At 34.2% G+C, this 10,927-nt stretch overlaps 1 protein-coding gene across 4 annotated transcripts in view; it reads right to left on the bottom strand.

Moving 5' to 3' along the window:
• Window positions 1–2,146: 2,146 nt before the first annotated feature.
• Window positions 2,147–10,927, bottom strand: part of Gabrg1 (gamma-aminobutyric acid type A receptor subunit gamma1) — a 66,744-nt gene continuing 57,963 nt past the window's right edge. For all 4 annotated transcript variants that reach the window (XM_090343647.1, XM_090343643.1, XM_090343646.1 and 1 more), the window contains one exon: window positions 2,147–4,634. In XM_090343647.1, the coding sequence (XP_090199773.1) occupies window positions 4,365–4,634 (270 nt within the window). In that variant the 3' untranslated portion in view covers window positions 2,147–4,364. The remainder of the gene's footprint in view (window positions 4,635–10,927) is intronic.

Genomic DNA, 10,927 nt, shown 5'->3' with positions numbered 1-10,927 from the left:
CCTAAGCACTGTCCTTGGACTCTCTCTACCACTTGAGCCTCAGCACCACTTCATGCTTTTTTCTATGTATATGAGATGGAGGAATCAAACCCAGGTCTTCGTGCATGGTAGGCAAGCACTCTACCTCTAGGCTAAACTCCCAGCTCCAAAATATCAACTTTTGATTGTGTAAATAATTCTGTTTCTAAATCCCTGTTCGTGAGTGTTAATAATTATATTTCTGCTATATGTAGACCATCGTTTTAAGCATTAGAAATACTACTTGAATATTTGAATTTGGCTATCTCAACTTCCAAAACAAAACCCAAAATGGAAGACCAGATCTTTCCTGTACTAGAGCATTGGTCATTAATATCTCAAAAGGTCATCTAGATGTCATTGAAACTTTATAGTTGTATCTTTAAGCTCATAATGGCCTACCAAGGACTCCACAAGTGTGATAAAGGATAGCAACCAGAAGTATAATATAGTATATTGTGCCCTTCATATGGTGTCAGACTGAGGAGCTGGGCAAACTTGATATAAAGAGGAACCCCTTTGCCAGAAATAATTTTCAACTTTTTCCTACTTTCACAATTTCTTTTGGGACCAATTCAAAACCAGTATGTTAGACCAGAGATATATGTGTGAATGTGGTTTCTAGCTATTGGAAATTTTGTGAAACTACTGTCATGGGAATTTGTTAACTGTATATGTATATTTAATTATTTGTTATGCATTTATTCAATTGCTGGTTGTTAGTTTAAGTGTTTCTCAAATTAACTTATGCAACATTTAGATTCTATGTGATCAAAATATATGGTGCATGTAAAAGTAATATATTGCTTTGACATGAAAGACAATTTACACAGTTCTGGCCCTTTTGGAGTTAAAACTACTAGCTATTCTTTTGATATAAGAATACAGCCCTCCGTTTTGTTCTTGTTCTTTTCAGAAAAGTTTTATTACTATGTAGAGATAATAAAAAAATAGGGTAACAAATTAACCATTTTGACTTTATTTTAGCACAGGCTTGATCAACTTTAAAACTTTTTTTTTTCACCAGTCCGGGGCTTGAGCTCAGGGTCTGAGCACTGTCCTTGGACTTTCTCAAGGTTAGAGGTCTACTACTTGAGCCTCAGCACCACTTCTATTTTTTTCTATGTATGTGGTACTGAGAAATCAAATCCGGGTCTTCCTGCATGCTAGGCATGTACTCTACTACTAGGCCAAACTCCTGGCCAATTTTAAAACTTTTTAATGAAACTCCTTATGTAAAATATATTAATTCTCTAATTTTTACTTACATTAAAATTTCATACTTAGATAATGCAGGAATGAATTTCAAACAAGCCACAATTTTATCCATGCAATTCTAGGATACATATTATATCATTGAGATATCATTATATCTAAATGACTGAAAACTCATCACCTTCTTAGATCTTTCACAGTTTAGTCATATATGAGTGGAGGTTTTTTTTCAAGTTATCCAAAGCCTTTCTGATTCACTAATTCTTCTCAGTCTTTATATGAGTCTATGTTAGTGTTACTTTATTTTTTTTTTTGCATCTAGGGAACTCAAGTGTCAGTGAATACAATTAGTTAAGGTATAATTCACTGCTTGGTGTTAGTGGCTCTTGCCTAAAATGTTAGCTACTCAGGAGACTGAGATCTGAGGAGTTCCAATTGAAGTCCTATAGGAAAGTTTGTGAGACCCTTATCTCCAGTTAACCACCAAAGAGTTTGAAGTGGAGCTGGAGCTGGCTCAAGTGGTAGAGCACTAAACTTGAACAAAAGAGGTCAGAGACAGTGTCTAGGCCCTGAGCTCAAGCCCTAGGCCTGGAACACACATTGTATACAAATACAAAAAATTAATATTAATAATTCACAAAATCAAAAAGTATTTAAAATACTTTGTCAAAATATAAAAAATTGGGATTTGAAATAAGAAAGATAAAAGAAGATGACTGCATTATTTTAGAAAATAAGTTATAATTGGGTTCTTGTACAAAAAATTTCAAGGCATCTCTAGCTTTACACTCTTAGTTTTAGAAGTGAGATTTAGTTAGCTCTCTAATTTGTATGTTTAAATGGAACTCATCATAATACCACTGTTTTTGAAACAAAAATGCTTGTTTGTGATACATAAAAGGAATGTAAATGCTTTTATATTTTATCAACTTTATTTTCACTTGTAAATATCCTTAACAGTTAAAGGCAAGTTCATAAACAGCAATGAGAAAATCATGGCTATTTTATCAAGCATATTTAATTACTTTACAATGCAGTCATGCGCAGTTACATTTAAAATGGCCCCCAAGTCACAACTGGACCAGGGTAATAAGCAAGCTATAGCTTTAATCATGTAAAGTAGCCTGAAAACAAATTTAGGTAAGTAGGTACTTTTTCATGTTTCACTGATTCCTAAATGATTGGAAACACGAATGTATGAATATTCTGTAAATCCATATATACATGGCCAAAATTTAATTGGCTCTTTGTTAAAAACAAACAAAACAACAGCAAGAAAGAATATTTTTAGCTTTATATCCTAGTACCATTCCCTATTCACAGAGAACAACATCATTAGTGGATAGTTATCATTGTCATTCAAATCCTGCTCACATTTTTCAGAGTTTTATAAACAAGTTAAGCAAACTAAATTTGTTTAAGGAGCTCAGAATGAAATATATTTATATTATGACAATCATATAAAAAATGTAAGAATAACCATGCTAGTGGCTCACCCAGTTTGGGAAGCTATCATGCATGTATTTTTGTGAAGGAGTTATCACAGTAACACTGGTGTCAAACTCATCTAAGAGAGTTTCCTTTTAAACCTTAATACAAGTGTTAATCATAAAATCCTTCACACATTTAATAGCTTCTGGCACTGAAAAGATTATTACATTCACCTATAAGCTGATCTTAATGATTTCTCAAAAAATTTGGTAATAGCAAGGAATTCAAGATTTCTTGCAAAAAATGAATATATCAAAACCACTTACAGATTTGAAATTACTAAAGCCTCAGTCAAACTCTATATGTCAAAAGAGATATTTTGGCAACTGTGCGACAATGATTTTGGCCTACAGTAAGATTATCTAGATTTCAAGCTTCCACAGTTGTGTTCAGTAAAAAATACCTCAAACAGAACTCCACCATTAACATGATTTTACGGGTTTCCTCATTTTCTACAAAATAGAGTAAAATAACAATATAGTTGTAAAGCAGGTAAAGAAACTAAGAGGGTGAAAAGAATAACACGTGGCACAGAAATAAACTATATTCCCAATATAACTGGTTTAAAATGGTTATTTGTTTTTAAGATCTTATATTTAATATGACTTGCAAGTTATCTTGTAGAGGATCCTTTAACCACACATTTAATACAAGTACCCTTCCCTAATGGATTCTTAACATAGGCAGTTGTATCTCCCCAAGGAGAAATGATAATCTCCCATTCTTTAGTTTCAGGACTGGCACATTGTGACATTTTGATAGCAAATCATATACTATGAGGAAGAAAATAGTTAAATGAAACTTTTTCATGACAAATGGTTGCCATACAGGATTGTAACTCCTCAAACTAAATGTAGCTAGAGTGCCATTTGATCCACAAAATAGATTAGATTAAAGGTAAAACATAGCCATTTCATAAAGCATATGCAACTGACAAGTAGTTGGACTTGATGATTCCACATTGTGTTTGTAAGTCCTTATATATCATTTTACTCCATTACATTGTGTAACAGTTTGTATCACCAATAGTAACTTCACAATAAAATTTTAATTAAAAAGGAATTGAAGTATTAAGTAGCTTCTCATAAGTTAAATAATCATCTTGGAAACTGTTCCAAGGAAATCATGGCTTTTCACTTTCAACAAGAAGCATCCCAAACAGACAGACCAAAACAAAATAAATTTTTAAAAGAGCAAAGAACATCAGTCAAATGACCATCAGTCAAATGACCCACCTCTTCTAGGCCAAATGTTATTACATATATAGGCATTAGTTACTCATTATAAACATGCTATCTATATCTAAATAAAAACATATTTAGATTATCTCATCTTTAGAACACAAAACGTATACCAAATTTCAACATTATGTGAGTAAAATTTAAAAAAGAACTAAAGTAAAAATATAGGATATTTTAATATATTGGATTTGGCAATAAGCTTATGACAACTTAAATTAATCTGAAATTTATTATTTAATTTTTCTGTGAAATCCTTAAGATAGCAATAGTAATTTCCAATTTTTATCCTCTAAATCATCCACTTTTTAAATGAAAAATTCATGTGACCAGAGTACAACTAATTTTATTGGAGTCAATCAGATTTCTTAGGGTGTTTTCTTTTTTTTCTACAAGAGGAATTTATAAGTAAAGATAGCCAACCCAGTAAACCAGATTAAACAGGGCAAAAGCTGTTGGGAAAAATATTCGCGAGTAGGAGTCAATTTTGGCAATGCGTATATGAATTCTTCCTTCCCTCCAGGATCCTGTTTTGCAGTCTTCAAAGCAACAGAAGAAGCTGGCACAATCTTTGCCCTCCAAGCATTGGTACCCATAATCCTCTTCTCCTTGAGGCAGAGAAATACTATTCATTGGAATCAGAGTGGATCCAGCATGGACACCAGGGGATACCTGAGACAATAAGAAGAATCAGTTGAGCGAGTTAAGGAAAGATCTGTTTCATCCCTAAGTTTCCTTCTAGGAACCCAACAGGCAAGTAGAATTAATTGATTTTTCAAATACCCAGGAGTCTCAATTAATGTTGATCTAGTTGAAGACTAAAATTATTTTGTAATAGCTTTCCTTACCTTGCAAGATTAGTAGAAAACAAATAACTTAATTATAACGAATATATATATTTTTTTCTTTTTTTTTTTTTTTGCCAGTTCTGGGCTTGGGCTCAGGGCCTGAGCACTGTCCTTGGACTTTCTCCAGGCTAGAGCTCTACCATTTGAGCCTCAGCACCACTTCCGTTTTTTTTTTCTAAGTATGTGGTACCGAGGAATCGAACCTGGGTCTTCGTACATGCTAGGCAAGCACTCTACCACTAGGTAAAACTCCCCGCCCTATAACGAATATATTTTTTATCTTTAGAAACTGGGTCTACCAGGAGACCACATTTTGTACTATTTTTGTTGTTTTTGTTTGCTTCATTTGGTGGTACTGGACGTTTGAACTAAGGGTCTTGCTCTTGCTAAGATGTTACAATACTATTGAATCAAGCTTCAAACCCACTTTTCCATGGTAGAGCTCTAGCCTTGAGAAAGTCCAAGGACAGCGCTCAGGCCCTGAGCTCAAGCCCAGGATTGGAAAAAAAAATAAGGAATGTGAACACAAATTTACATTACACAACATAAGAAAAATAGCTGAAGACCTGATAATATCAATAAAATAAAATAGAGTGGAGACCCGTACATCTGACTTGGAAACAATATAATTACATTTCAAAGAATATGCCATTCTTTATTACTTCCAAATGTCAATAACAATACAGCTAAACATTTTAAAAACTCAATCCCACCCTTACCAATATATATATATATATAAATATAAAACTGAATAAATATATATAGATGTAGTACTACAAGCCCTATTACTTGCATAATAATAATATAGACATAGAGAATGAACACTAAACATTAGTGTATTATTTAGCAATTTTATGAGAATGAAATAGAAATTATACTTATATAGGTAGTATTTATATAACTATTATTTATACTATGTGATAATGAGTTACTGGTTACTGGTATAATAATGTAAGTAGTAAACATTAGGTTCTTTTAGTAATACTCTGAAATAATGACTACTATTATTGATTTCCCATTCAAAACACTAACATGAGAATGCCAACATAATTACTGATTTTCATCACCATTTGTACAGACTCTTGCTGAAGTATTAGCTACAGTGTTCAAATTTATAAAATCAAGTGGATACCGGTATCTTAAAACCATAATCAAGCTATGCAGGCAGCTGAGTTCTGAGGATGACTGTTTTAAACTAGCACCAATAGGGATGTCTAGGAGAGTTAGCTCTAGTTAATCATCAAAACGTGGGAATTGGCAGGACTGATCAAATGGTATACAGTCACTCTTGAACAAAGTAGCCAAGAGAAAGTGTGCTAGGCCCTAAGTTCAAGCCCTAGTAGCCACATTTAAAAATTGATAAAAATCTATATTAGTACTATAAACAGAGCTCATCCATAGAATTTGTGCTGAGTTTCTTTATATTGAAAGAGATTACAGAAAGAGATCAAATGGATAAAACATATACATGAAAAATTGGTACTGAACATCAACAGGATCAAGGACAAAAATCACATGATTATCTCAATAGATGCAGAAAAGGCATTTGACAAGATCCAACATACCCTTATGCTAAAAGCTCTGGAGAAACAGGGAATCCATGGAACATCCCTCAGTATAATAAAGGCTGTGTATGACAAACCCACAGCTAGCATTATACTTAATGGCGAAAAGCTAAAGCCATTCCCTCTAAAATCAGGAATGAGACAAGGATGCCCACTCTCTCCACTCCTCTTTAACATAGTATTAGAATTCCTAGCCAGAGCAATAAGGCAAGAAGCAAGCATAAAGGGGATCCAAATAGGGAAAGAGGAACTGAAATTTCCCTCTTTGAAGGTGACATGATTCTGTACTTAAAGAACCCTATAGACTCCACTCCCAAGCTGCTTGAGCTGAATCAATTTTGGCAAGGTACCAGGGTATGAAATTAATCCTCAACAATCAACTGCCTTCCTCTATGCCAACAGTGAGAAGAACAAGGCAACAATCAGGAAAGCAACTTCTTTTGCAATAGCCTCAAAGAAAATAAAGTACCTAGGAATTATTTTAACTAAAAATGTAAAGGACCTTTTTGATGAAAACTTTAAAACCCTGAAAAAAGAAATTAAAGCAGAACTGAGGAAATGGAAAAACCTCCCATACTCCTGAATTGGAAGAATTAACATCGGGAAAATGCCAATCTTGCCAAGGACTATCCATAAATTCAATACAATACCCATCAATATCCAAATGTCATTCTTCAAAGAAATAGAAGAGGCAATCCAAAATTTTATATGGAATAATAAAAGACCCAGTACAGCAAAAACACTTCTTAGCAGAAAGAACAGCGCAGGAGGAATTTCAATACCAAACTTTAGACTCTATTACAGAGCTATAGTAACCAAAACAGCTTGGTACTGGCACATGAGCAAGCCTGAAGACCAATGGAATAGAACTGAGGACCCAGATATTAAACCACAGACCTATGGCCACCCAATCTTTGATAAGGGAGCCAAAAGAATAGAATGGAAGAAAGACAGCCTCTTCAACAAGTGGTGCTGGCGGAACTGGTTAAGCACTTGCAGAAAACTAAAGGTGGATCCTTCTTTCTCACCCTGCATTATGATTAACTCAAATGGAGCAAAGACCTCGAGGTAAATGCATATACACTGAAAACTTTACAAGAAGGAATTGGAGATACTCTAGGTCTCCTTGGCACAAGTAGAAACTTTCTTACTAAGGACCATGAAACACAACAAATCAGAGAAAGGCTGGATAAGTGAGACTGCATTAAACTGCAGAGCTTCTGTATGGCAAAGAACATAGCTAGCAAAATCACTAGAAAGCCTACAGAGTTGGAGAAAATCTTCACTAACCGTACAACAGACAAAGGCCTCATATCTAAAATATATCAACAGCTCAAAAAATTGAATCACTCCAAAACTAATCTCCAAAGTAACAACGATCGCATTAAAAGATGGGCCAAAGACTTAAAGAGAGTCTTCTCTGAAGAAGAAACAAAAATGGCCTATAGACACATGAAGAAATGCTTGATATCTCTTGCCATAAAAGAAATGCAAATCAAAACAAATCTAAGATTCCACCTCACTCCAGTTAGAATGGCCAGGATCAAGAAATCTAATAACAACAGATGCTGGAGGGGATGTGGCCAGGAGGGATCACTATTACACTATTGGTGGGAGTGCAAACTCATTCAACCACTATGGAAAGCAGTATGGCAGTTCCTCCAAAGACTAAACATAGAACTCTAAGACCCAGCAATTCCACTACTTGGCATTTACCCAATCGTCCAGAAGAAAGGGACATACTAAAGCCACTAGCACAAGGATGTTCATTGCAGCACTATTTACCACAGCAAAGATATTGAACCAACCCAGATGTCCCTCAGTTGATGAGTGGATCAAGAAGATGGGGTATTTATACTCAGTGGACTTCTATGCTGCTGTCAGAAAAAACGACATCACCCCATTTGTAAGAAAATGGAAAGACTAAGAAAAAAATCATATTAAATAAAGTAAGCCAGACTCAAAGGAACATAGGCTCAATGGTTTCCCTCATTTGTCATAATCAGTAGAAACCTTGGGCTCTCCTAGCAGATTTACAATAGAACAAAGCCTCAATACATAAGGCAATATCGTATTATGCTAAATGTAAGGACCTTCAGGATATAGATACAAAAGCCATATAATGAGTGATTGTTGTAATTAATGTACTATGCTGTCTCTCATCTTTTTTGCTGTCCCTTGGTTATCTCATATTGTTACAGTATTTCACCTTGTTATCTGATATATTGTATATATGCTTGATGGGTTATTTGAAATTGGACAGGGAAGGGGGGAAAACAACATGAGCGGTGGGGGTTGGGGGGAGGGAAATGGGGACAGTGACATGAGAAAGAGTATCAATGTATGTGAAGTAATGTAATGCATCTTCTATCTGGTGAATATAATGTAACCCTTCTACTAATTACAATAAAAATATATGAAAAAAGAAAAATTGTTAATGAATGAGAAAAAAATCCTCAAAAGAAAATAAAACCAGAAATGTTAAAATGTTATGAACCTTCGAAAGGTATTGATCAGAGAATTTCATTCTCCACTTATAAATTTTTATTCTATTTATTTGAACAAATAATTGGGGAGGAAAATGGAGAGAAAATCCTGAGAATGGGTAGCAATGATTGTTAAGGAATGCACCTTGTATCTGGTGAATATAATGTAACCCTTCTATTAATTACAATAAAAAAATTAAAAAGAGTGTTACTGGAAATTTAACTTACTTTAATAAATTTATTTCTTAATGAATCTGCTTTTTTTTATTTGTGGTGCTTCTAGTAGGAGGAGAAAGATGAAATTATGACGTGAAGATATCAAAATAGGGGCTGAGATTTTGGCCTAGTGGTAAGAGTGCTTGTCTAGCATGAACAAAGACTCATACTTGCCTAGAATGAACAAAGACTTGGTACATAGAAAAACCCAGAAGTGGTACTGTGGCTCAAGTGGTAGAGCAGTAGGCTTTGAGAAGGCCCAAGGACAGTGCTCAGACTCTGAGCTCAAGCCGCGGGACAGGCAAAAAAAAGGTCAAAATAGACAGAGGGAGAGTTGGGTGGTTGGGTGGTATCCAGGGACCTCCAGAAATGCATCTTAGGACCATCATTAAACTGGCATTAAATGATTATTCTGTCACTTCAATGCAGACCACCACTTGCTGACATTTTACAATGACTTACGGAGCTTTCTTTGAAGTTTTATTTCACATTTTATCAATATCTTATAATACCTGGGAGCTTTACCAAAAAATTCATTTAGAGTAAAAATAATACAATGTATGAGATTACACAATTTTGTTACATTACTACATTCTATTAAATGTAGATTATGTTAATTCAGATAAATGTGCACTTAATGGAAAAAATATCCTTTTGCAGAGAAGAGACTATGATATGGGAATGGCATGGAAGTCTCCTTTACTCATCATTATCAACCAGATATCTAGTTTGTGGCTCTTCATGGTGTGTTACTTCTTAAATTATTTCAGTAGTCTAACTTTATCTCTCTGTCTCTTTTGCCATCCAAGTATATTTACCATATTACTTCAAATTATCTTCCTAGCATAAGTAATTCTGCTTGAAAATGTGGCACAAAATTAGAAGTTATGACATAATTCTGATTTTCTTAGCCACTATGGCTTAATAGAACTTTCTACTATGACAAAAATAGCTTACATCACATTACAATATGGACAGCAATTACAAAATGTGATTATTGAGCATTTGAAATCTTACATAATGCTGTCAAAGTACTGAGTTTTAAATTGCATTCAATTTATATTATTTTTTTGTCAGCCTAGCCTTATGTAGCTGTTGGGCTTTGTACTGAATAGTATAGACTACACATATCACATATACTAGTGTCTACTTTAAACTCATATGTGAGTTTCAACTCAGATCATTGGCTACTTCCTGCCTTAAATATTCTCCCCTTTTTTCTGAACCCCAGAATATATTTTTCAATGAATTTCAACTAAGTCATACTTTCTCTGAAATTTTCTGTGCCAAAATACCTTTGGAAGTATTAGTTACATGCTTTATGCATGAATTATACACACTTAAGATGAAAGGAGACTTCCCCATTCTTCTGTCACCCACATTGATATGAATCCCCTTTCAACAGTCAAAGCATTTTTCCAAGTGTCTCAAGCCTGTCATGGATGTTGAGGCTTAAAACCAGCCTTGTGGTATCTCCTCTCCATCTCAACAAGATGAGTGGCAACAGCAAACATATGTTATGCTGTTTTAAGTCAACTAGTATATATTATATGTATTTATTTTTAAAACAATTCTGAAAATATATGAGAACTCATCCATTGAGTGTTCTCTTCCTAGTATCTTCGTTACTTTACTGCCTTACATTGGACTATTATATTGAAGCTTTTTATCTCATGTATACATCTCTAATCTACCTTTTCACCATTATACCTAAATATCTATGAACACAGATAACACATCCCATCCATTTTTGTTTCCAGAGTGCCTGTCCATAGATGGTGAAATGCATTCTTATCAGTTTTAATTTTTTCAATTTATCGAAGCAAATTGTAATCTCATTTTGAATTCAT

The sequence above is a fragment of the Megascapheus bottae genome, chromosome 13, assembly GCF_031878675.1.
Source record: "Megascapheus bottae isolate mThoBot1 chromosome 13, mThoBot2.hap1, whole genome shotgun sequence".
NCBI classification, from domain to species: Eukaryota; Metazoa; Chordata; class Mammalia; order Rodentia; family Geomyidae; genus Megascapheus; species Megascapheus bottae.
The sequence above is the reverse complement of the archived record's forward strand: the minus strand, read 5'-3'. Positions and strand labels throughout refer to the sequence as shown.